General features: G+C 43.4%; 1 protein-coding gene across 2 annotated transcripts in view; it reads left to right on the forward strand.

Moving 5' to 3' along the window:
• The window catches only part of LOC138467648 (lysophosphatidylserine lipase ABHD12-like), a 981,794-nt gene that overhangs the window by 793,408 nt on the left and 160,516 nt on the right, over positions 1–27,870 (forward strand). For both annotated transcript variants that reach the window (XM_069607824.1, XM_069607823.1), the window contains exon 8: positions 4,418–4,455. In XM_069607824.1, coding sequence (XP_069463925.1) covers positions 4,418–4,455 — 38 coding nt within the window. The remainder of the gene's footprint in view (positions 1–4,417; positions 4,456–27,870) is intronic.

Below are 27,870 nucleotides of genomic sequence, written 5' to 3' on the forward strand. Positions count from 1 at the left end.
CACTTTGAGGCAGGCTTCTACATGCTTTACAGTGGGTCGAGTCAGCATAGATACGTTAGTCAGTTGTTCCCAAAAGATCGAGTGTGTAGAATGATCAAGTCCGCTCAACGTTGTCCAACAGTGAGCAGCTCAAATCGTATGAACAACAGAAAGGCGATCGTTGAGCCATCGTTTTGAAACCGAGGAATCGGATCACCGCGGTCCAATGATGTGATTCGATTTTTCAGTGGCAATCGGCTCTAATGGCTGGAGCGCAGGAAGCCTGTGGTCGAGTCAGGGGCTTGACAGCTTAAAAGCAGATCAAAACGTGGTGCCTGTCAAAGACGGCTCCAGGGCCTACAGTGTCTTAAAATGAATTGAAGCAGTCGAGTCAGCTAGAAAGTGGATCAAAGTGGTGAAGGCACGCCCCTGCATGTTCACACCAGAAAAATGCAACCCGCTAGGGACAAAGGCCCAAGACACAACAAGTTTTACGCATACACAAAAGAAGTGTATCAGCAAAGAACTCTGCTGCTGCTGAGCGTTCTGCCCAAAACTGCATGAGCAGAACCGTATGCCACGAAAGGGGATGATCTGTTGCTGCAGACTTGCGGGTCTGATGCTTCACCTGAATGGATCGAGTTTCCACCTTTATGCAGGGCTGTTGAAAGGTTGAGATACCAGATACCAACACTGACCAGAAGTAATCTTGTCAGCAGGGAGACCTGTTATGAAGCTCTTCTATTCTATATGTGCAGGTGGAAGATGTTTTTTTTGTTTGTGCTGTTACAAGGAACTTGGCCCGTTGATGTCCCTTATGGCGTTTGTTCTTGAAATTCTCTTGTGACTGGCTATGTGAAACCACAACGTTCGCATAATTAAAGGTTTCTTCGCTGCCTTTTCCCTGTTTAAAAGGACACCTTTACACGGCTCCTTATCCATTCTACTGTGATTCCCATTTTGAACAATTTGACAAATGTTTCCTTCTTCTTTTGTTGTCCCGTTGTGGGATTCAAGTTTGTTCTTGACCTTCCTCATGGTGTCTCCATTCAAGCTTTACAATCTCTACCCATTGCGTTTTTTCACACTGTTCGCTATCTTTCTGGTGCCATCACATTGTTGAGATGCACGAGTGAGCTTCAGTCTCTAAATTTGGAGCTATCTTTTCTTTTGTTGTCTACGGAAAAGGTTACCATAAGGGTTTCACCCTCTTTGTGACTAGATTACATCTATTTTACCACTTTCCCTGCGCCTCTGCACCATTGCAAGGTGAATGTGCACTTTCATCATCTGAACCCTGAGCGAACACTCAGCCTCTAAATATCCAAAACGAAGGAGATTTGTGTGGATGACCATATCTTGGTACGTTTTGCTGGGCCTCATAAGGCAAGAGCTATCACTAAACAGACCATTCTTAACATATTCTCCTCTGTATTAAAGCATGCTACAGCTGGTTGGGCAAGGCGGTCCCCTCATACTTTTTACACTTTCGAATAGGGGTCATGCATCTACCTCAGCACCTCACTGAGGTGTTGTCGTTCTGTACATGTCAGGTTTGCACCTGGCCTTTATTGCACATGTTTGCCAAACACAGTTGCCTGGATTCCCTGAATGAAGAGGACTGTGAGGGGCAGAAATGCGAGACGGACAAGTAGATAGTTTTCTCACAAGTAGCCATTTGATTTAATAATAAGGGTGAGATAAACGTATCTGTCCCTCACACTTATACATACAACAAAATAAAATGGGTATTTTATGGGTGTTTCAACTCAACAAAATAACAGTTATATATAAACATAAACTTTGCAAACATGTATCCGTGTAAACAGGGTCGGATCCCCTACTCCAGGATTAATTCCTGATTTTCCAGACCAAAGTTTAAATCAAGAAAGTCCTTTTCAAAAGCCAAGTTATGCTCCAAATACAACACAAAGCTCTTTTCACTCCATAAGTCTTTTACTTGGCACTTGAATTGTCTTATTGCGAAACAAGATTTATCACTCTTCAAAATAATTTTCAAAGTTTCCACAAGCTCATGCTCGACAAAACATACTTTGTCTTCAAACTTTAGGTCAATATTCAATATAACTTCTCTTGAAGAACACCCACTTTCACATTTCGTCTTCATAAACAATACAGTTTTGTCAGGGTGGGTTTAGCACACTTCATCTTAACACATTAGTGGACTTGCCACTTTCCACTACAACCTTCTACACTGCAGTATTTAAATTATCTTCTTCCTGGACCACTAGCCTGCCAGGACTAACCACTAATAGTCCCTTTCCTGGTATATTAGCCTGCCAGGATACAAATCCTACCACCACTACTACAAGTACTATGTGGTGAGGCTTGCACTGCTTCAGACTTTCCAGACTTATCCTCAGTGTGGAAAGTTAATCAAAGAAAACAATTTCTTGGAGACGTTTTTTAACTTTCAACAACAACATTTGGGTTCACAACTTCTTCCATAAGAGTACATTACACATTGACACTGTTTGTTCCACTGATTTGTTTTGACACAGATAATGCAGATTATATTCCTCTCCCCTTGATGATTTCTACAAGGAGGGCTTCTCTCTTGCCACCTTTAATTTGTTCTCCACCACTAATTAACTGCTAGTAATGTCTCTTGTTCAGGTTTCTCTCTTTATGGAAGCTGTATCCCTTTTTATTTATAATTCTTTGGCTTAGGAAATGCTGGTTGTTATTCTCTCTTTTAGGTAATCTCCCTTTTTGTAGATTACATTCATCTGGTTCAAATAATGTCCCCCTTTTACTTTGGCAATGGCGGTCACAATACTTCCTCACTCGGTCTGTCTAAATATAAATGTTATGCCAAAAATGCTTCAATTCATTAGTTCGGTATTCAAAAGAATTGCTTTCAGTCGGTGGTCTATTACTGTGCGCCCCTGGTTATCTAGCAAAGGCCAACTCGCTGGTCTTTTCCTTCATGCTTTTGCAACCCATTGCTGCTTTAACTTCTTCTTCAATCGTCCTGGCTGTCTGACTGCTTCGGTCACATTCCCACGGCCCGCACCTTCTGAAAAGGGAGCCGTTCTTGCTCCTCGCATGCTCCGGTGGTTGGCCAACCACCGGAGTAGGACACTGAGTTAGGAGAGCCTCTCTCTCCTACAGGACGGCTAGTCTCAGCACCGTTTCCTGCTGAGCGATCTCTGCATTTCAAAGTCACAACTTCTACGACTCTCATGGCACTGCATCCCGCTGGAAACACAGCGCGGTTCTAGCGTCTCATTCTTTCTGTTGCTCCCACTGCTGCTGCTATCTACTTCTAATGGCATGCACCTGAAAGGGCCTTCAATATTTAAAAGTCCTGCTCAGGTGGGGGCCATCAGAAACACTAGCCTGCACACTACAGTTTGGCACCTCTGAGCCCCTCCTCCTTGTCCCAGTACGAAAAGAATTATGGGACTTGAAGTCCCTGATGTTCTTGTTCCGTTTAACATCACATTTTTCAATAAGCCGATAAAACCATGGGATAATTAGGGAAGTTGATTAGAGGGTTCTCCCAATTCTCCTGACCTGAGTCCCCTCCCATGTGATCCTCCCACAGAACACCACCCCCAGGGCCAGGATCAGGAAGCATCTGCCTTGAGGAGGGTCCCGGGCCACGGTCTTTGAGATGATCACCTCTGATTCATCAAAGCACACTGTGGTTGTTGGTTCCTTGCTTTCTTCACACCCTCCCATTGTTTTACAATTTCTACAGTCTAATTAGATGCAGAATCTGTGGGAGGAAAGTACCTGTTAGAAAAAAAGTTACTTTTACTAATTTTGTTTGTCATGGATATGATTCTCCTCAGAAAGATTCCCAGATCCCATCCTATTACTGTTAGGATAGATCCTAGCCTCTGACATTTGTACTGTTCCTTGACCCCTGAGAGCAGTTACAATGAGTGAAACTGAGGCCGTGGGGCTTGTGTGTCTCCTTTTATGTACTGTTTAAGTCATGTCTGGGGCGGGTGAAGCTGTATTGAAGTCGATGTGGAGCCACATTGCACTCGTTGGTGGCTATTGAAAATGTTTCTGAGCCAATGTTTCACCTGAAAGGTGTTTAATGAGACAAGGGAACTGTGAGAGGAAAATTGTATGAATCAGAAAGAATATTAACACAGAGCATCAGACATCCACCTCATCGTGGAAAACTATTTTGTTCAGTATGGAAATGGTTTGTTCTTGGTAAACAAAATGATGGAGCTATTGAATTTTCCTCACTTACATATTCAGAAAACGTATGTTGTGGGTAATAACGTATAGTATGAGATACTTCTTTAGCTGTGACATATACATAACACATTTAAATGGAAAGAAGTATAAGCAATTTAGTAGGAAAAGAAGGGAATAAGAAAGTGAATAACCCTGACAAACTGTAAACACATATGCTTGCAAACTTTAATGTCCCTATTTTCTTTTCTTCTAGTGTTGCAACAAACGTAGTAAGACGTCTTTGTGAAAGAGGTAAGATTATAATTCCTAATTGTTTATTTCTTGCAAAAGATCTATATGGCCCCTGTATGGCTCCATAAAATAGACTAATTCAGGTTGAAAGTCTGCCCCCGGTGTCATTCTCCTGAAGCCACCTTTATACATTTGGTATGTTCTTGCCTTTCATAGTGGCATATTGGGCTATGGTAGTAGAGGAGCTTGAAGAGTGGCCGATAAACAGGATTTGCTAACCCCTGAGGTGTGCTTGCTGGACATCACACTGAATCCCTAAAAGGACAAGACAAAAATGAAATGCATTAATTTTGGCCACTACTCACAAGGTCGATTGCATTAAATGCTTATCCAGGAATCCCCCTAAGGTATCAGACTGGATTTCTGAGATTAATTTGTGGCAATCGTTAGCACACAAAGGAACCGAGTTGGTATCTCATTAGAATGGGGATTTTCCTTAACACCTTTTAGTTCCCAACAGAGACATATTTTCTTAGTACGATTTTGATACAACTGATCCCTAACCTTTCATGTGAGAATGAGACAATGACACAGAGGACTCATAGTGGTTGCTATAAACTTTTATTTAAATAATAAAAGGGTTGGGAGAAGCCTCACAGTCCCTGTTTTAGGAGGTATTTAACAACCTCATCCAAAACGAAGGGTCTGTCCTATGTCAAGATGTCCAAAGCAAACATGTCCTGTGTCTGAAATCCTAACCTAGCCCTCACATTCTAGAAAGTAACTCAAAGGGGTGAAGGATTTTCTTTTCTCTTGAAGGTACACAAACTGTTCAAGTTCAACAAAAAGGTATAAAACCAAAGTAGATAATGTTCACAGTTCCAGGGAATGACTCCCTTCTCCAGGTTTCTTCACAACAAAACAAACGTGCAAAGAAACAACTTCTTAGTAGCCCAAAAGCATAACTTCCTCTTCTTGGCGTCACAATTCACTCCAGGATAAATGACTCCCTTGCCCAGGCTTTTTTTGACATTCAGTATTACTCAAATCCTATGGGCATGGATCTTCTTTGGGATTCTTCTTTGAAATAAACAACACAATGTATGTGCGGGTCCCAGACTCGCAAGACACCTGGTATACTCTCCTGCCAGGTTCTTTTCCACATTCAATGCAGATGAAAAATCCTAAGGGCATGGGTCTTCGTAAGGAGTTTTCTGCTCCTCAAATTGAAAGGGCATGAATCTTACTTGGGATTCTTCTTTTACTATATACAGTTCTCTTGGTATCGGGTAATATTATCCCCATAAATAATTTTGCCATACATATAGTCGCCGGGAAACGGCTTAGGTGACATTTATGGGGATAATATATGGGGTAAATGGGCGCAGGGGTTGCGGGAATGTCCTCCGCTCCATTAAAAAAAATTGGAGGTTGCGGGGGTGTACCCCACAGGTTCCATGTGATAATGTTGTTGCAAAAAACAGCGCCATTCTTGTATGGTGACATTTCTGCAGGGACACTATCACATGCAACCGTTCTCTTTGCCTGGTATTTTCTCCTGCCAGGACTTCCTTGTGCAGTTCTCTTTATAGACTTGCCTTGACTTTGCCTGGTATACTCTCCTGCCAGGACTTTCTTATGTAGTTCACTTTTTAATGCAGTTCACTTTACACACTTGACTTTGTCTGGTATACTCTTTAATATGTATTTCACTTTAGGGACAGGTCCCAGACCCGCACATGTGTTGGGTCCTTAACCCCTCAGTTGGTTAGCTCGTGGTTTACTTTCCACTTGTGAAAAGCTTCTCACTTTTTCAATCCATTCCTTTATGGTTTTCCTGGCTACACAGTATCTGCCTTTAAGCGCCTGGTGTCCCACCTCCTCCCATTCGGCTCACTGGCTTGCTGGGATCACTTCGGCGTCCTTTGCACTGCTCGGGCTACTGTTACTGCTTGCCGACAGACTGGTGGGGTGCCTCGCTCCTGCTTCGCCGCTTGTCAGGTTGGTGTCCTCCGACAGCCCCACGCTGCCTCTGGCCTCACGTTGCCTGATCTCTGGTTGTCAGGGAACAGCGGATCTCGTTTGGGCAGCACTTCTCTGGAATCCCGTTATCGGTCCGATGTCGGCTGCAGCAGATCTCTTCCCGGGCCTTCTCTCCACCTGACAGGAACCGCCTGCTTCTGTGCGCTTCTCTCTCCCTTCCTTCAGCTGTCAGGGTTTTAAATGTCCCAGCAATGCGTGCTTCTTTCCAACGACTATTGCACAGCGTTGGCTTCCATGCTCTATTGATCCTTATTACTCCATTCCTCTTCTTTTTTCCCAGTATTTTCCATAGCTTCGTATACATGGGTTTGAAAATTAGTTCCTGTCCTTCTTTTGATTACAGGATGTTGAAGGATCCTCTTTCTCGTCTCAGTCTTTGTCTTTCTATTGATTACAGGATTTTGAAAGATACCATCAGCAAGTCTTGCGGGTTGGTGAATGGGGTAATCACAATGGCCCATTAAGGCATTAAGGAATGGAGTGGACATCCCTAAAAGGGAAAGGCGGATACCATGTCTCATCTGATGATATCTTTCCCCATCACCAAGGGTTACCTGCTCTCATGTGATCTTCCCTCGCATAGCCACCCCCAGGGTCAGGATCAGGTAGCGTCTGCCATCCCGTGGCCACATGAGGAGAGGCTACCCCCGCAAAAGTAGTGATGACATCATCAGATTCATCACAGTCACTTTACTGGCAGGGATAACTGGTGGCCCTGAAGTGTGATGGGACTTTGTTATGGAAGAAGATGGCATGGTCACTGTCCACTATTGAACACACAGTGGAAATCTACTAGATGAAATCCTTGACAATGGTTTGTACTGAGTTGTCCTTGATCAAAGCGGGACTGCTATTCTTATAATTTTCATTTTCCAATGTGACTGGGTTGCCACAGATAACCACTCTTGAAGCCTTTGTCTTGTTCCAAGGTTCTTTATTTGGTAATTTCTGGTCTGGTGGGAATTTGGAGATTTTAGTGCTAGGGCCGTTCTCTCGCTATCTCGTCTCCCTTGCTTTACCACCACTCTTGCCCAGGTGTCCCTAATCCCGGTTAGTACCAGGGATCGGTAACCCTAACTGCCTTTCGTCTTCTCTTAGACTCCACTTGACCTCCATGAGTCGCTGGCTTTCTAACTCCTGTGAGGGGTCAGCAATGTGAGATGGACAACTGTTTGATGATTGTTTTAAGGTATGCCATTTTATTAAGATATACATGCTATTAAATGCCTCACTATCCCTACTCTAGTGAGGATTACCCTGCCTAACCAAAACTAGAGGGTAACACTCTAACACAGAATATCTGGCCCTCACACTAAACATCAAACACAAAGAAAATGATATGGCAATTCAAAATAACATCAACAACATTCACAGTTTCTTGATAACATCTCAATAATCACGGTGTGCACCCTTCCCCGGGGTTCAAAGTGAATTCTACTCCAAGGTTCAACAAAAGAAAGAAAAAAGGAAATCCTTGTAGACCGAATAGTCTCCAATTAGTTCTTGAAATGTCAAGTTAAACTTTGTTAATCAAAGTTCCAACAATAGCAATTATTTTCTCCTTGATGAAATCTGGGTTTTCCACTTCCTGAGAACAGCACCAATCATTTGCTACCATTTCCAGTAGTTCAGAGTTTTGCCACCGTTAATCAGAAAAGCTACTTCTACAACTGTTAGTGAAATAACGTTCTTGGTTAACAATTACTATGTCATCAGTCAAAAGATTAGGATTCACAATGGGTATAATCGTCAGGATGACTTCACAACACTGCTGCTTCTACTTCAACAACTTAATTTCTACTCAAGTGTACCATAAGAGCTTCTCCTCTCATCTCATAGTACTTCACTTCCTTTAAGCTTCTGTATTGTTGCAACTACTGAAACTTTAAAATATTCCCACAGCGTCAGTACTTTGCAATTCAAAAAGGATTTTAGTTTTGACCAGATTTAGGTTCAGGCACTTCAACACCATCCACCAGGCAAGGCATTCTGTCTCTGAATATCTCTTCAAGGGGGGCAGCCTCTCTGCCTTTCTTGTTGGTTTCAACTTCAGGTAATATTTATGAGCAGCAGGTTTCCCTTTCCCAACTTTGCCTTCATTCATCTGCCAACTGTCAGCCAAAAATAATTACCCAGAAGCCGTGGTGCCACGTCCCTGGCTGCAGGTAATACTTACACACTTGTGTCTTAACCTCTTAAATGCAAAGGACCAGGTATCTCATCCTTGACATTACATTTGAAGTGCCATGGACAAGATAGCTCGTCCTTTTTGGCATTCTGTTTTGTGCGATCCCTGCATCTTTAATGTGAGGGGAGGGTGTGGGAGTGAAACACCTCTATAAATGTAGCTATGGCGGAGCTAATTGCCAGTTAAATGCAGAAAGCAAATGTATGCCATATCCTGAGAACTAGGAGCATAGTGCAAAGGACGTACAATATATGTCCGTAGCTCAACTTGCAGCCAGAGCTGTCCTGCTTCATTGATGGAAGGACCATGCGGATGACAATATTTAAGTGAGAGGATTTATATTTTCTTCATTGATTTTTGTTTTATCAAGTGCAATCCTCTGTACTTCTCCTAGCTCAGACTCATTACTGTTACTGCAGCCCCCCCTTCCACTATATTTCTTCATCCCATTCAAGGTGGCTGATGGAGCAGACGGCTTCAAGCGATCTCAGCCCAACCTCCTCCTTCTTTATAGGTGTCTTCCGTCTCTCATCAACTTCCTCCCTTCTCCTGCCACTCCTCATTCTGCCACTCTGGCCCCTTCGCCACCACCAGTGGGTGTACCACATCCCTGTCCCCCTCCTCGGAAGAACTTCAAATGTGGCAACAAGCTTCACTTAGCTACCCTCAACTCACGCTCTGCCGTTAAACCCTCCTCTGACATCTGTGAACACTTTGACATTGACGTCCTTGCTCTTACTGAGGCATGGTTCACTACCAACTCTGTCACTGCTTTTGACACTCTCCTCCCTGAGGGCTACAAGATCCTTTCTAAGCCCAGGCCTAAGCGGTCTGGAGGCGGAGTGGCCCTGATCTTCCCTGAATGGGTCTCTGCTACTATCATACACACTCAGTCCTACTCTTCCTTTCGAATGCCTTGCCTGCAGGCTTGGTATCTCTCCTATCCTCTCACTGACGCTCGCCTTCATCTACAGGACCCCTAGTCCAGTCTTCCACTTCCTTTCAGAGTGGGCAGAACTCACCTCTTCTCTCCTATCCTCTTCTCCAAGCTTCTCGTCCTTGGTGACTTCAATATTCACCATGACTCTCCTGATGCAACCACTCGACTCTTCCGCAGCCTCTGTGACTCTTTCCCTCACCATTCTACCCTCTGGTCTGACTCAATCGAACAAACCTTACTCTTAGGCCTCCCTTGGCCCCCATCTCAGCTCCCCTCCTACTCTCCTCTTTCCCACCCATAGCACCGGATGAGGTCTCTGGACAAGTCCTCTATATGAAAGTCTCCTCCAAACAAGTGCTCCCCTCTTCCCCCAAAACTATCAAGGACAACATTGCCTCCCTTGCACCAGCCTTGGCTGATTTCTGTAACCACTCCTTTGCCACTGGCTCCTTCCTTCCTGCTGCCCCTCAAGCGCTCCCTTGTGCATCCTCTCCTCAAAAAGCCCTCTGCAGGCCACTCCTTTCTTTTGAGCAACCTCTTAATTTTAAAGGTAGACTTGTTCCCGTTACAACCATTAAAAGGTGAACCAGCAGAATTAGGTTTTATAGGAGAAGATCATTGATTTAGGGCAATTTCATACCTTTGGGAGTAAGAGAGGTTTTTATCCTAAGATACCTTGAAAGTTCTTTCTGTTGTTAAGGTCTGTTCAGTTTTCATGGTATTGGTACCCAGAGCCACATAATGTACGTGTGGTTCAGATATATTGTAATGACAATAATCCATTACCTGATTTGGCAATGTTCCCTTTCAAAGGACACATACTGCATCTCATCCCAAGGGATCTCATCACCACCCTGTGCCTTGTCTCCTCCCAGGTGATCCTCCAGCAGTACACCAAACTTCCCAATCCATTGTCTCAGTGTACAAAACAACACAAGAAATGTCTCACAATGTATAACTTCAGGAATTATGGGTTTGCTCCTTTCCCCTGGATTCCTTCTTTCTTTTTCTTTTGTTTTCCTTTATTTGTTTTGGTTGTAAATAACCTTTCAAAATTCACATCAAAACAGATAAAAGAATGCAATAATAAAATATTGAGATATTACATTCGTTTTTTTTTAAACAGACAAGATCACAAATTGTCGTATTTACTTTTTAAAATGTGTTTACACCTTTCAGTTCTTTATGCATTTAACATAGTTTATATTTCAGCCCTATTTATCTTCAGAAGAGATCACCCGATCATCTGTAATTTATTATGAATCTAAACAGATTACAATATGCAACATCTTTGAATACCATTAAAAACAAAAGCACAATTTGACCCAATTACACTTTGACCCTTCATTTCTTCGAATCTATGATGTAATTTCATTCTCACCAGTCTAATTATCAGAGTAGATCACTGGAGCAGCCTTTAAAGGAATGGTTCGGTCAAAAAATGTTATTGCCCCTACGGGTCGGCCATGTGTTTTTAAGCCTAAGTCGCTCGATTTTAGAAAAATTTCCTATGGACCTTATCCGAGTTTTCGTCCATTAAACGCACGTGAAAACAGGCATCAGGGAGCTGCCATTTTGTGATAATCCTATCATTTCCCCCATCGCCCTGCCTGACCTGATTTTGCGGCACTAAATCATATCCCCCGCCCCTGAGCCTAACATTATCAAAACATTCATATTCCCCGCCTCTCTCTGTGACGTTTCTGTGCTGCGTAGGCAAACGCGCCCAGTCGTCTTCTACGTGACTTCACACAGAACCCGGAAACCAACACAGATCAACTCACAACACAGCGCGCCACAATTCGGAATATGAAACTGTACTTTAAAATCAAACAGCAACACGGTACATTTGGTAAAGTACATTTATTTGACATTAAATGTTTATAGAATATTCAGCAATTGCCATATGAACTCCGAATGCCATTTATTTTCTTTTATCTCTATCCGCAAATCCGTAAAAGTTTATCGTGAGTCACGCGCTGTTCCTTTAATGGTACACGGGGTTTTGGTTTTCGTTAAAAGAAGCACTTTGGTCGCACGTTGACCCGCAAGGCTGTTCCATCAAGTAGGCACTAGGCCAGCGTAAAGGTTGATATGTTGCTTCTAGCCGCTAGTACCGCATAAGGGCATATGGGCCCTTGGCGATCGTCCCATAAAATCATCAAAATGGTGCAGTTGTTTACATTAAGCTGCAGCTGGCGGTTGAAAAAAACCATCTGCCGGTGTCTGAAACTGGTGGCAGTAGCAATAGGGAAGGATATACCTGTTTTGAAAACATAAAATGTATAATTAGTCTCGCCAGCCAATCTTTATTAATATTATTCGTGTTATTTGTTACGGCTGAGCTGAAACTATTTGCTTTCAAGGATAGTGCAATGGAGTATGTTCGGCTCCAAAATCAATGCGAAAAGTAACAAAATAAATCGAGGTTAGTACACAATGAGAAACGACTTTTTGTCTACATGCGTGTGGAATGTGGACCTGCATGCCCATGTGCCCGCTACAAGGACGATCCCACAAACATTTTCCTAGCTCTTCATTCATTCATTTATTCATGTATCCATTCATTAATTCTTCATTTTATTATTATTAGTTACATCAACAAAAATATATAGATACACATATAGACAAGGTCAGCAATATGAGGTGAATAGAGAGAGAATTCAAAGATGACACCCAGGTTGTTCGCCACCCAGGATGGTGAGGGTAGGGGTTAGGGTTATCGTACTTTGTATGCACACTGTACAATAACATTTATTTACAAAAAGACAATCGTATTACAATTATTTAAACTGGGATTTGTACTTCACAACCAGCTCTCCTTTGGGTGGACATGGCACAGTGGCAATGTTGGGTGGCAATGGATCAGTGCTCTGCACAGAAACGTTCAAAATTCCATATCTGTGCTTCTCTAATACAGTAACAATAAGGCTTTTGACAAAGTCGAACTCCATTTCCTCATAGACTGGTTTGATCACCCATTGCTTACTTCTTTTTGAAAAGGCCTTAGTGTAGCGAGGCATCCTTACATTACCCGTAGTCCTAGATTGTTCACGGGCGAGATTCTCGTTATGGGCCAAGACGGCAAGTAGAGTCCTATGTCTCATGCCCTGTATGCTGAAATGCAAGCGCTTTGGCCTGTACTTTAGGCATATATTGTGGAACACCTCCATACCTCCTGTGTGACAGAATTCTATCAGTCCCCTCAAATCTCTTGATAGAGTTTTATCGAAAACGATCTTCTCAATGGCTTTGTGTGTCGGTGAAGATGGATTCAACCACTTCTTCCGTGCCTCCACTGGGGACAAAGGGCCATTTTCACATTGGTGGAAATGTAGGTTTTCTGACCAGCGGTGCACGTTGGTACAGTGGTGCATCAGTGACTGCCATTTTTCAAGTAGTATTTCCACTGACCCTTCACAAGTTTTGGAGCTCCACCAAAGATGGTTGCTGATAGACTGGGACCTCTCTGAAATACTTTCCAAACCTTTTTTTTTCCCTGCAGCCGAGATTTTCTTATTGATTGATTTAGCAAGATGCCATACGTCGAATTGATGTTTAATATGTGGGAACTGCTCTCTCATTGTCTTGGCAATTGAAACGTGACTGTCCGTGCCTATTAGGTCGATGTGCATTCCCCTCGATTGTAGATATTCCACTGATTTTATAAATCCTAGTTTCTCCATGGCCACTGAGGATGTACATTGTGTTACCTGCACGACCACCGAACTCACAATTTTCTTACTATCCATGTCCTGAAAGTGGTATGTGCAGTACTTGGCAGAAAATCCAAGGCTGTCGCACTGTCCATCGCCGGCTAGCCTGAATCGTTTGCCTTCGAATGTACTTGCTAGAGACAATTGTTCAATTTTCCAAGCATCACTAATGGCCAGAAACAGATAATCATGTTGGTATTTGTAGTACTGCGTTTTTTAAATGAAATGGAGTCCCACAAACTGAAAAAAAGACTCTAACTTTCTAAAACTGGAGCCACTAAAAAGTGATGCAGCTGCACACAGTAGATTGCCTGCTGGCAGTTTCCCCAGCATCGGTTGTGCAGACCATGAGAACGTATGATGTAATCTACAGGCAGCATATATTGTGACCTTACTGCCTTGTTTTTGACGAGTCACATGAATCAATGGCTTCCCACATACTTTCCCTCTGACGGAATGCCCACATTTCAGCATACTTATAATATCCATCAAACAACTGTCCAATACTATGTATTTGCCCTCTTTCATTAGACTGTCATCCGGCGTCAAAGTTGTTTCGGCCTGTGACATTGAGGACATATCACCACATTTGAAAGAAATATCGCTGCTATCAAGTTCTGATGCGTCGGTGAATGCTGCTGCTGGTTCATTCTCTGTCATTTCAACATCTGCTACCTCAACATTGATGGCAGAACACAACAATGTCGACAGCTTTTTTGGTGGCAATTTTTTGGCGGGTGTAGATTGTGTGAATTGATCTGCGACTACTTCAGAGCTATCTTCAATACATCCAGTATCATGTTGTTGCGGTGGTGCAGTCGTACTGTAGCAATGGTCCAATACAACTTTGCTGGATTCTCCGGACACATTCATTTCATGTTCTGGCCATTGGACATGAGCATCCCGAGTCTCAACACGCCGCGTCTGAATTAATAGTTCCTCCATAGCCTCCATAGTGTAAATGGTCTGGCAAGCAACATCTCTCATTCGCTTCACTGTCTGTGTATGTATAGTTCGTAGACCCACGGGTAACTAGAGGACAGATTGGAAAAGGGATGTTCAGTTTAAACACAAGATAATGTATAGTACAATTGACTGGAAAAAAACATAAAATAGTCCCCAGCACAAAAAAATGTCTAAAGTTATGAACTGTTTGTAACTAACCTTATTTTTGTTTCTTTACTTTGCAACTTTTTTGACTCGACCTTCAACATCTGCACGCTGTTGCTCCGATTCGTATCCGCATGTATCCCCTTCGTCCTGCGCTGCAACGACTATATTTTCTGTATCCGCATAGACAGCACGGAATGAGGCTCCATCGACTCCCTGAAACATAGTATTTTCATTACTGTGTATCAAAATATTGTTAGCATAAAACACACGTGAGGACGAACACACATGTACATCTCAATAGCCAAACACGATTTAAACATTGTGTGGAACAATCAAACGACAAGTATTCGAGCTCTGATGACCTAGTTCGATGGAGCTGTCAGTATCCATACCTCTGGCTCTGCATGGACTGCCACGAATGATTGTATTGAAGAGGAGGCATCAGCAACTCCCTGAAACACAGTACTTGCGTTAGTATGGTTTTCAATATTGTAAACGTAACACACACTTGGGGTCGACGGCACAGGTACATATAAAGAGATCACCACAAATGTTGCATTGTCTAAAAGAATCAAGGAATATTTAAATATGAATATGATCAGATTTAATCGACTTATTTCTCTGATTTCTTTACATCTGCATCATCTAAATGGGATCATGTGATTATAGTGGAAGCTCCATCGTCTCCCTGAAACACAGTACTTGCGTTAATAGGGAAGAAAGTATAGCAAATGGAATCATGTGAGCTGTCAGTATCCATACCTCGTGCTGCTGAAGAATATCTATGGATGTTGTAAATGTGGTGCACACTTCCGAAAGCTGTTGCGCCGATTCGTATCCGCATGGTCCCGCTTCACCTGGAATTCCTTGAATGTCAGGCTCTGCATCAAGTGCGTGGGTTGACGCGCCTGAAACATAGTATTTGCATTAGTAAGGATTACAATATTGAAAACCCAACACACACTTGGGGTCGACTGCACAGGTACATATCAATGGCTAACATGGTGTAGAACAATCAAACGACAAGTGTTCCAGTCCTGATGATCACGGTCGATGGAGCTGTCAGTATCCATACCTCGTGCTGCTGAAGAACATCTAGGGCTGTTGTCAATGTGGTGGACGCTTCAGCATCTCCCTGAAAGACAGTACTTGCATTAGTATGGATAACACTAATTATAACTGAAAACAAACACCAGGGGACAACAACTAAGGTGTATATGAATTGGAAAGCACAAACCAAACAATTGGTAAAATAATCACACGATACATAAAAACTATTACTTGACATGCATAAAACAAGTCTGTAGCGGAATAGCCAAGTATGATTACCTGATACGTGCTAGAAGTGGTTGATAACTGCAAGCACGTCACGGAAGTAGAATGTTCTTGTTTCAGATTCAAGGGATAGTCAAGTAGTTGTAAAGATAAATTATTGTTTGATAATGAAATGCCAATATTTAAAATTGCCATGTAAGGAGACAGAAGACTTGAGAGTAATGCTATTGAAAATGCGCAATATAGCACAGTTACCTGTGACCATATATAGATTTCCTTTGGGGGTTATAAAATCGAAAAATAATTTATTGATAAATGTCATTATTCAAAAAGCTATACACTCATATCAATATCGAAAGTATTACAAGGGAGTATTACAAGGGACACAACACCTAAAATATCAATTAATCCATTCGGCTACCTACACACTACCGCAAGGCCTAAAGCTAAATCCGGACACTTGACTCACCAGTGGCGGAATGTGGACGAATAGAGTTGGAATAGCGTTTGCGAGCAATTTTCGTGTCGTTCGCCATTTATTCTTCTTTGTTACCCAAGATGTGGCGTACATGTTCGAGGAAAAGTGCCGGCTGCAGATGCGGTATCGATCACCCCTCTTGTCTTCTAAGACTTGTTGGACTCTACTTTCCAGCTCCTCCAGTGGATATCCGCAATGTCTGACCCATTCTCTTATTCGATCAACAGTTTTTCGGGAATACATGCATTGTAGTGCCTTCAGATTTAGCATGGGTCTTCGAAGGGCAACCGCTAATCGAACAGGCAGGCATTGTTGAAAATTCTGAAAAGTAAATATCAAGATTATTATAAAACCTTGATGAATAAAAATGTCATAAAAAAGTAAATGAACCATACCATGCTTGTTTCTTTTGGTCGCCGGAACTATACCAGTTTTCATGTGCGGCTTAGTATTTGCATAAGTTACAGACATTTTTTAAATTATGTGACTAAACTCTGAACATGTGACTCGTCCCTTGGATGTTCTGTCTTGCACGAAAAGGAAACATGCTTACATTATAGACTGGACCCCTGAAGGATGCAATTCGATGACAATTGACACAGATGAAAATAAATAGATCTATTAATAGCATAACAATTGAAACTCGAGTCAATAGCAATGAGACCAATGACCATAGCTCTATTGGGTACTGTAATCGCAAATAGATAGAAATCTTAAAATGACCAAAATATGACTAGGATACATGGCCTTACCTTGACCAACCAACAGTTGGGATTCAGCAGGTCGAGCAGTATGTTGCAGGAGAACAGGTAGATGGCCACAGGTAGCACACTGACGAGTTTGCTCGAAACGGTCACAGATAGCACGACGACGAGCAGATTAGCATAGATCTCAGTGCTTCTCAGGTAGAAGGTTCAGGAGTTGACTTGCAAAGCACAAAGATGTTCTCATGAGACATATCAAGTGGTTTATAAAGTATTAGAAACGGGTGTGTTTGTGAATGAATGACGTGTGTATGCCGTGGTATTACGTGGTTTGCAGGGGGGCGGCCTGCCTCAGGGGAGGCCTGCCTGCAGACAAGGGGTCTGAGGAGGCCATGTGAGCAATGGCCCCCGGGCGTGGGATACCTTTTGAAGTGTACATGCTGTTTGGCACCTTGGCCATTTAAACCCGTGACAGCCCCCCATGCCAGCGCTCATCCCCGGGTGCGAACGGCCTTTGATAGAGGGGGGTGGGTTGGATGGGCCTGGGGCGTGCAGATAAGGCACAGGAAGACTGCTGAATGGAGACACACTTATGTGGATTGAAGGGGGGCGGCCTGCCTCAGGGGAGGCCTGCCTGGAGACACGTGGTCTGAGGAGGCCATGTGAGCGATGGCCCCTGGGCGTGGGATACCTTTTGAAGTGTACATGCTTTTTGGCACCTTGGCCGTTTGCGCCCGTGATAGCCCCCCATGCCAGCGCTCATCCCCGGGTGCGAACCGCCTTTGATAGAGGGGGGTGGGATGGATGGGCCTGGGGCGTGCAGGCAAGTGTGTGGGAGCGAGGGGCCATCAGGCCCCTCTCATCCTTTACTTCTCAGTAGAAACTCGGACCAAGTGCCTCCAGTAGTGGGTTCGCCCCTTGCCCTTATGTGATGGTAACTTTGGTTGACATTCGCGTAGATGGGACCACTGAGCAGGACACGGGGCATCCATTTTTGTACCCCCTTTCCACTCCATCTTGGTGACCAGGCCTCACTGCGGAGAGCACATGGCCCCCACCCTCGTTCCCACTCTGACTGGAAAACTCCAGAGGTATTTGCAACAGCTAATAAATGTAACACATCACTCTTCCTCTGAGATCACTGTCCTGCATGTGAACCAGCCTGAACTAAGCACATAGCTCGTTCATCTCCACAAACGTGTCCTTGCCCACGCACGCTCGCCTGTGGAAACTTACTGCCATTCTGACCCTGTGTCCCTGCAAGGTATTCTCTTCATGTGCCAGATCACTGACCACGCCATGATGCCCACCTAGTAGATCCCCAACTAACATTAGACCCCTACTGCAGTATATCGTTGCCTATCAATAACAAATGCCACATACTTGTGAGCACAGACCCACACTTCAAACAGTGTATTATAGTGGTCAAGACCCTTAACCTAAGGCCTGTATAATCCAATGTTAATTGATAGTATAGATATATGTGTGACTTTTATAGAGACATAACCGACTGAAAGACTTTGAACAAGTGTTATTTAGTGCATGCATTATTGAGAATATATTATGTTAGCTTAGATAGTGACCACCCTGCTTCACAGCGACCTGACCTTCACCCATTCGGAGCACAGATGTCTGATATCCATCCTTGAATGGAGACACACTTGATTCATTTAAAAAATCGAAACAACCGTTGTTAAAATATATGTGGTGGTTTATTTTGTATCTTATTTTGATGACACAAAAATACAAGACTTTAAACATTGTACAGGTCAGGTTGCAGCACAGCGAGAGAAAATCCCCTGTACTGACCGCTGTCACTCGGGAACGTTTCTCTTATGGCACGAACGGCACAGGCGGGTATAACTCTTCGAACGCGATGTCCAAGCCTCCCGTGAAGCCACCATGTAAAGGAACGATAGGCCACCAGCCTGTACCACCTGTGAAAAGGACTGAAACAAACTGTTTTTAAATGACCAAGATAAGTTTAATAAATGTTTGTTGTCAATGACAATTCTTGTAACTAATGGCATTCTGCTCGGACAAATGCTAGCTAGACACTGCACACTATTGAACGACTTTCATGTGTTACAATGATATATATATGTAATTTTGGATATAGTAGAAGACCATGAAATAGGAGTGGCATGAAAAGCAGAGTATACTTACTCGTTACTTGGATTACGAGGACGAACAGTTGCGCGAAGTTCGTGCATAAGCACCATCATTATCCTCAACATGGACCGTGTGAGGCAGGCTGCCCTGAAGTCTGGCAGCTCGGTGATGCATTGCGGTCATGGCTCGCCTTCCGAAATGTAGGCCAGGCATCCCGAGTTTTCACAGCCGCAGCAGTTCTCGTCCTCGGTTGGCATTAGCTCGCACCTATTGCATGTGCACCAGGTGGAAACACCGTCCATGCGACTAGGTCCAGGATCTTCAGCTGCTGAATCGTCCTCCCAACTGCCGTCCAAAGACCCATCGTTTTCGCGTGTTTCCCTTTCCAGTAGTTCCTCCTTGGTATACTCGGGCTCGTACATGTAGGGCATTATTGTAGCCATTGTGTGTTAAACAAACTAAAATAATGTATAGCTGTGGTACTGGTATATGTTCACACAGGCTACAAGCAACGAAGGTAGCTGACCAGCTAATGATATATATATATGTAATTTTGGATATAGTAGAAGACCATGAAATAGGAGTGGCATGACAAGCAGAGTATACTTACTCGTTACTCGGATTACAAGGACGAACAGTTGCGCAAAGTTCGTGCATAAGCACCATCATTATCCTCAACATGGACCGTGTGAGGCAGGCTGCCCTGAAGTCTGGCAGCTCGGTGATGCATTGCGGTCGTGGCTCGCCTTCCGAAATGTAGGCCACGCATCCCAAGTTTTCACAGCAGCAGCAGTTCTAGTCCTCGGTTGGCATTAGCTCGCACCTATTGCATGTGCACCAGGTGGAAACACCGTCCATGCGACTAGGTCCAGGCTCTTCAGCTGCTGAATCGTCCTCCCAACTGCCGTCCAAAGACCCATCGTTTTCGCGTGTTTCCCTTTCCAGTAGTTCCTCCTCAGTATACTCGGGCTCGTACATGTAGGGCATTATTGTAGCCATTGTGTGTTAAACAAACTAAAATAATTTGTAGCGGTGGTACTGGTATCTGTTCACACGGGCTACAAGCAACGAAGGTAGCTGACCAGAGCACAGAAACGAGTCACAGAATACTCAAAGTAACAGAGAGAGAGGAATGGAATCGAAAATCTGCTGCTCTGTGTTGTGAAACGTATGTTTATACTTATTGAGGAAAGAGGCGTCCTGCCATTTGCATGGCGACACGTCATTAGCTGAAGCGCAGCGAATGTTGACACGAGACGTGTTTTGGCGTTGTGAAATGGCCGGTACGCATCTGCTGATGACAGGCTCAGGGGCGGGGGATATGATTTAGTGCCGCAAAAGCAGGTCAGCCAGGGCGATGGGGGAAATGATAGGATTATCACAAAATGGCAGCTCCCTGATGCCTTTTTTCGCGTGCGTTTAATGGACGAAAACTTGGGTAAGGTCCATTGGAAATTTTTCTAAAATCGAGCGATTTGGGCTTTAAAACACATGGCCGACCCGTTGGGGCAATACAAATTTTGACTGAACCATTCCTTTAATTTTTACGAGTTTAACCTGGCTACCCTATCCGTCAACTTTGGATGCTGCTACTAAAATACAATGAATCCACTAAATTCACGAGATACATATGCAATGACATATTTTGCAAGGCTTTTCAAGTAACAATCTCAAGTACTCCTACAATGGAATCCACTCTGTGCATTCCCAATCACGATATATTAGAATGCTATTTCCCAAGCTGAGATTCTTATTATATGGGATGCGATGTCGTCCCCGATACACATTAAAATGGCGTACTCTATCTCACAACTTTAGTTCCCAATCGAACACTCAACTAGCCGTTTATCGGTTTGTCTTTGTTGCTCAATCTTCAGATGATGAAGATAATTTATTGTAGCTAAATTTAATGATATTCTCTCTGCATTAAAAATCATAAACCACAACTGGTCGGGCGATAGTAGGCGGAATTCATGAATGCATTTGAACAAATATTCTTTTCGCAATGGCATTAATTCCATGCAATCGACAAGTAGATATTGTAAGATTACTTTTTTTTTTTTGGATAACTTTATTTATTATTTCAGGACAAATCAAACACACGAAGGGTGACATCAACATATCCATTACATCAGGGATTTGCATTTAAAGTGTAAAATACATATTCTTGCTAAGCAATCAAACATAACAGCATAAAGATTTATATATTAAAACCTTAATGAACTACTACAAACCTCTATTCCACAGTAAAATTTCATTTCAAACACCCAACTATGATAGACAATACAACATCAACAAACACAATATACAATACCACATAGAAGTCATAATAAACCCCAAACTATCCCATACAGAAAATAATGCATGTGATTAATAAGCTTCAGCTGTACAATTCATTAAAAGAACCCCAAATTTGAAGATAATGCTCCTCTCGCTTCTGCTGCATTAGCATTAATTTCTCATAGTTAGACAAGGTGCGGACATCTAACAGCCAATCATCTACACTCAGCCTTTTCCTTGATTTCCAGACTTTTAGTATTTGTTTAGTTGCCATTACCAACACCCTATTGATCCAGTCTGTTTTCACTTTAGCCTTGTCTCCTCTCTCACTGTTTGATAACAAAATCGTCGAGTATGATGTACGTGGGAGTGAGTCCCCCAAATAATATCCGATCTATTCACCCCAAAAGGTGGATACCCTTGAGCATGACCACAGCATATGAATTAAGGTACCCCCATGAAGACCACAACCCCAACAGTTATCATTATCCAACTGTCCCAGTTTGGCCATTCGAGCAGTGGTCCAATATAATCTACAAAGAGTTCTCTGTCTAATATACCTTAGTCCTAGATCCATTTTTGACTGTACCCCAATAAGAAGTAGGTCCTTACTAGGAATGTCCATACTAAGTTCCTCCAACCAGGCCTGGCAACGTTTTTCCCATGCTTCCACATGTGAGTTTTCTATCAGCATTAGTTTCATGTACGTTGACACTGCACATGTGGGAGGGAATGGATCACCTCACAGAGCGCAGGTCTCTCTCTCATGGTATCCCCTAGCATTCCCTGTTTTTCTGTCAAAATAACCTTTAGGTCTCTATAACGTGTACGTTCCCTACCCCCTATCCGGAAAGACTCCCTAATGCGTTGGAAGGAGATCATATGGTCATCTTCCCAAACATCACGTATCCTAAAAATTCCTTTTTTAATCGAGCTTTGCCAACATAAGGTCGTGTTCGCTATTTATAGCCCTGCATTATGCCATATAGATGCGACATAGTGTATCTTGTTTAGATTCAGACTTTTTGCTTGTGATGCCAAAAATGCTCTGGTGGGCCATAAATTAAATCACAATCTGATCAGATTACGGCAGTATTCCTGGTCAGGGAATCTTTGTAGGTATTTTGGGACTTGGCAAAGAGGTTTTAGAACAAACCTTCCATCTCTGAATGCCTTGTATTGGTTACACTTTGACTATGTTTCACCCCAGTCATGGTGCCATAATTCATGTTAGGCACGATTTGGATTGCCTATTAGTAGCTGTTCATCTATGTCGGCTTCCTTCGTTGTTGTTATGCAGTATTCTTTCCAAGTTTTTAATGCATTATTCAGTTTTCTGTCATCGATAATGTAAGAGCGGGTATCAGCCAGGGATTCCTTCTACTTTAGAAGTTCACAAAAGAAATGTTCCACAGTGTATTATTTGAGGTTTTAGAGGTTAGCTCCTTTCCCTGGATTCCTTCTGCTTCCTTTTCCTTTCTTTATCTTCTTGGGTCCCAGACCCTGTGTCTTCTTGGACAAACATTACTGTGCTTTTATATTCTCTTATGGGTGTGAGTCACAGACTCACAGTTCTGTATTATTCCAGCTTGGTGTACCTTCCTAGCAAGCATAGGATCTTTCTCTTTTACTTTCAGGTCTCCATACTCTTATTTTCACATTCTCATGTGGGTGTGGGTCCCAGACTCTCTAATCTCGTGTTCTGCAGTTGCTCAGCGGTTCCTTCTGGACCTCTAGCACCTCATGGTCTGCCTGCGTACCTGTTTCTGCGTTTCGCATCTTTCGAGCGCTGTGCTTCCCTCTGATGCTCTGGCAGCATTCGGGCATTCTCTGCGGTCGGTGGCGTCCCCGCCGGCCAACTTCCGTTCAGATTTCTATTCTAGGTGGCGGTCACTCCACTAGTCTCCTCTCCCTACTCGGGATGGGGCTCTGCTTTTAGGCGGCTTGTTTGGTCTGGGGGCGCCTAGAGGTTTCTTCGGGCAGCAAGCAAAGAAAAAATGGAGTAACATCTTTTTTCTCCTCTTCCAATGTATCAGCCAGACTGTATTACTCCCCGAGTCTTGGACTAAGACCATCACAGTGCCCATTTACAAACGTGGCCCACATGCAGATCTGGCATGCTACAGGATTCTTGCCATTCTGGAAGCTCTGGGAAAATATTTGTGAGAATTCTACTGGAGGAACTCAACCCCTGGACTGAAAACAATTAGATTTTGCCATACAATCAAACTGTCTTTAGAAAAGATATTTCCACTATGGACAGAAGTATTGCTCCCGTCTTTATGGTTGAAAGCGCCTGGAGGTGGCACAATCTCACCCCTGCACGTGGCATTTCTAGATTTTAGTGCAGCTTTCGCCACTGTCAACAGACAGAAACTGTGGGGGAAACAAAAAAAAACCTGTGGCCTAATGAATATCATAAGCGCTTCATACACAAACTCTTCCATCAGAGTGAACATTTATGAAAAGGGCTCCCTCACTGCCCCCCTCTTAACCAATCCGGGTCTGAAAGAAGACTTCATACTTGCCCCGCTTCTGTTCAATCTCTACATGGCTGACCTCTCCCTTACTCTGAACACTCCAACTTCATCTTCACCCAGGTTGGGAAATCCAATTTAAGCTGTTAGGGGTATGCAGATGACCTATTGCTGCTTAGTTACACTGCTAGAGGTCTTAAAGGTTTGGTGACACAAGTCTCTTTCTACGCATCTACTCACAATTTAAAGATAAGTGCTGCTAAAACTAAAATCATGTCATTCATGGCCAGCAAGAACAAAGCAGTAAAAAAACAATTAAATGGCTATTAGAGGGACGCCGATAGAGCAAGTGGGGGGTTATAAAAGTATCTTGGAATTACCATTGGCAACTGTCTTACTTGGAATGCACATCTGCAACATTGGTGTTAGGAAAGATTACCATTATGTGTAATTTTCCCTCCAGTTGTGAACCCCCTTACTTTTTGCTTTTGTCTGGCTATCCTAGCCTGACCTTTACCAGTGGAGCCCAGCTTTCTGCTGTACTCTGCTGGGCTTTGGCTCATTTCATTAAGGGGAAACTGACATGCCCTTCAGACTGTCCGTACTAGGAGACTTGGTTTCCCTTAGTCTTTCACTTTGTTGCCATTTCTTGGTAACTTTTTATCTGTGCACAATGTACCTTCCAGTACAGTGCGCTGGGATCTCTTTTTGATTCCTAAGGCCCTGGACACCCTCAAAGGATTTTTGGTGAATCTACATGTGTGCTAGTAACTGCTGCCATCAGTTCCAGTCCTGGCAGCAGTTACTTTTTAAAGCATTTTAACTCTTTTCAATGGTCCAAACTGCGTTTATCGTGTTCGGCCCAGGACGGTGGCTAGTCCCTAAAATGGCCATGCCATGAAGTCCTTTGTTCTGTCTTTTGGCCATTGTGTCCCTTAGCCTTCCCCAGGTTGAGCCGACCCGGGAAATTGATTATTTGGTCATGCAGGATCCCGCGTAAACCGAGGCTTTTGCAGGCTTCTGCATGCCTTGTGTGTGTGCGCGCTCAGGATGTGGGCTGGACTTGTCTAGTTCCAATACACATCCTGGGTGCCCGGATGTCTGGTGTTCTGGGATGAATGGGACCACCATGGTCCATGATTGGTCCACATCTGGAATGGTTGAATGTGAACAGATCTCCCATTGGTTGCCGTTCGTTTTGGCGCAAAGCAAACTTTGGATAAGAGAAGGCATTCTACACCCATTCTAGGTCAAGCTTCTGAGTTCTGCCTGTACTTAGTAAAGGAGCCAAAGAAACAAATCTGTGGAACCGCTGGAGACCCGCTGGAATGTTTGGCACCCTGGCCCTGCTGTTGTCCTGTTGGAGCCCTTGTTTCTCATTGATCACATAAGGCCTGCAAGGGCGCTTCGGCCCTTTGGAGTAGTCGGACCAACAACTACCCTCGGCAGGAGCAAACAAACAGATTGTGAACAAACTACAAATTTTACAAAACAATGCCTTTTCTTGTAAAAATTGAATTTTCAATCAAAACAAGTAAATAAAAAATAAAAAAAAACAATGCCTTAAGAACAGCTCTAAGCATCCCTAAGAAACAACATAACTCTGAGGTTAAAAGAATGCATAATTGGCTCTCCATCAAGGACAGGATCCAATTCAAGATTGTCTCCATCACTCATAAATGTCTAAACAATGCTGCACCACAGCATCTACAAGATAAAATTAGGAAAAAAGTCTCATCTCGTCCTACCAGGACTGCAAACTTGCATTGCATTGAAGTTCCCAGATTCAACCTGAAAAAAGCCAAGGGCACAAGCTTTCCTGTCCAGGCGGCCCATTTTTTGAACTCTCTCCCCATTTACTTGCGAATGGACCAGATCTTCCAAATCTTCAGGAAAAACAACAAAAAACGGCTAATCTCGAATGATATCTGACCTCCGCTTGTTTTTTGTTTTTTACTTCCTGCATTGCTTGACGAACACTGATCTTGCCTTGCACGTCTCCTTGGTGGCCCATTATGAAAGTCTACTTCTGTACTGTATTTGGATTGTATTTACCTCTATCTGGAACTGTAAAACCTTTATTTCTGTGCAGTACTGTACTTGGGCTGTATTTATCATATGTGGTACTGTAACACTTGTACTTCTGCGCCCAGATACCTACGGGTTGGGTGTGCAATACAAATACATAAACAAATTAAACTCCTGCTTAACCTGCAAACAAGCCCCTTCTGAAGTGTTCCTGGACTGCCCAGTGAACCAACCAGCTCGTGTGGAACCTTTGCTCTGGAATCACCGCCTCTCGAGTCTTGACTTGGCTTTGGTAACTGTAAGCTCTTGGTTGAAGACTTTCTCCCGCCGACTTTCGTACACCTAGCATTCGTAAGTCAGGAACTGGGAGCGTCTGCCCAAACCTGAGCCTATGCGGTACCCATGTCACCCCGCTGTGGTGACAAGCTTCGTGGGTGCCTTGCTGCTGTGCCCTAAGACAAACTGCAGTGGAACTGACCCAATCCCTTCCCCAGAAGCAGAGAAAAGGCCACTGTCTTGCCACGGACTGAAGTCCCGGAGCGCAGCCCCTGAAAGCCAGACTTGAACCTGCAAGCGTGGACTAGACTGGCAAAGTTTGGTCCGGACTGCATCGATGGTCGGTGAGTACTTGCATCACTTACCAGTGGCCCCCAGGAGCAACCATAGACTTTTACGCACAAGTATCCCCCAAGGGCCACTCGCCTCAGTTAGGGTAGCCTGAGCTACCTTCCTATTCCCGATTCTTGGAAATCGCTCTGCCCTCTTCTGGAGACCCTCCTCAGATAGTGGAACTATGTTCTTCATCACATCACCCCCATTCCGGAGACACTAAGGCCCCTTTTCCATTTATGTGTAATTTTCCTCCCAGTTGTGAACCCAACATATTTTTTTATATATGCACCTGACTGAGCGTAATTTGTGGTGGTGTTTACTGTGTTGCTCATTGTGGGCCTTCGATCTCTCTCACCTCTCCTGAGACCTAGTCTTGAACATCGCCAATACTACCTTGATTGGTCTGGCTTGCCCAGAAGGTCACCTTGTTCCAGGAAACTAGGCTGGCCTTCTGAAGTTCGGCCCATCAGGTCAGAGTTCAGAAATCCATCTTAACAATTGCAAGTAGAGCTCCGCCAAGTACTTGGTGCTGTCAATTGGTTTGCAATAAAACATAGTGGATACTCTATTTCCTCCCTTGTCAATATATATAGTGCCAGAATTGACGGATGGCATCGAGGTGTGGGGAGAAATGAATAAAAACTTGCTAGACATCTTTGCTACAGTTTCACACTAGAACACCAGTGGAATTCCTGCTCAACAAACAAATATGCTCCATACTCTCTCTTAAAACGTTGCACTATGCTATACAAATTGGTCAATTCAGGATTGAACACAATTCATTCAATCAATCTTGGGGGAACCCAATAAGATTCCTAAGTTTCCGGATATATGTTGTAACATTGTCGTGGAGGGATCAAGGTGGGAGCAAAAACATTGACATAAATAACATATCCAAACCCAAATACAAAAACATACTCAGACGCAAAATTTGGGAGAGACTGTGAACAAAACTGGATGGACCTGGCTGCGAAGAGTTGTAGCAGAGACTACATGGGGTTTCATGATTCACAACCTCAACTGACGAGTTATCTCTTCGCTTTTCCTAACTCCTTTTGATGTACTATTTGAAAATTAAATTCAGTTTGGTGGATACGCTTGAAGTAACAGGTGCTAGACTTGGCGTCCCAAGATAGGAACGGAAATGCAGATTGTCGTTCCAACGTCATCAAGTCTGTGAAACATCTTCTCTGTGAATGCCTGATAACCCGCCAGCTAAGGAAAAAGTTATTTCTAGCAATAGATGGCACTATTTGCAACATATGGGTCATGACTGTCTACGACTTCAGTATATTGTAGCAAAAGAGGTGTCTTTATGACTGCCATCCAGAACGCAACTTCACAATGATTGAGGCGCGGCCAAGAAAACATCCTCACACGTGTATTTGAGGTTTCAAAAGTGTTAATATAAAGAAATTAATTTTGATAATAAAAAGAAATGAATGTTGACAAGAACCATTTTTGGTAAATATACAAAAATGCACATAAGCCACAATGTATGCAACACAT

This window comes from Ambystoma mexicanum, chromosome 4q (assembly GCF_040938575.1).
Source record: "Ambystoma mexicanum isolate Mex_15411 chromosome 4q, UKY_AmexF1_1, whole genome shotgun sequence".
In the NCBI taxonomy this organism is placed as follows: Eukaryota; Metazoa; Chordata; class Amphibia; order Caudata; family Ambystomatidae; genus Ambystoma; species Ambystoma mexicanum.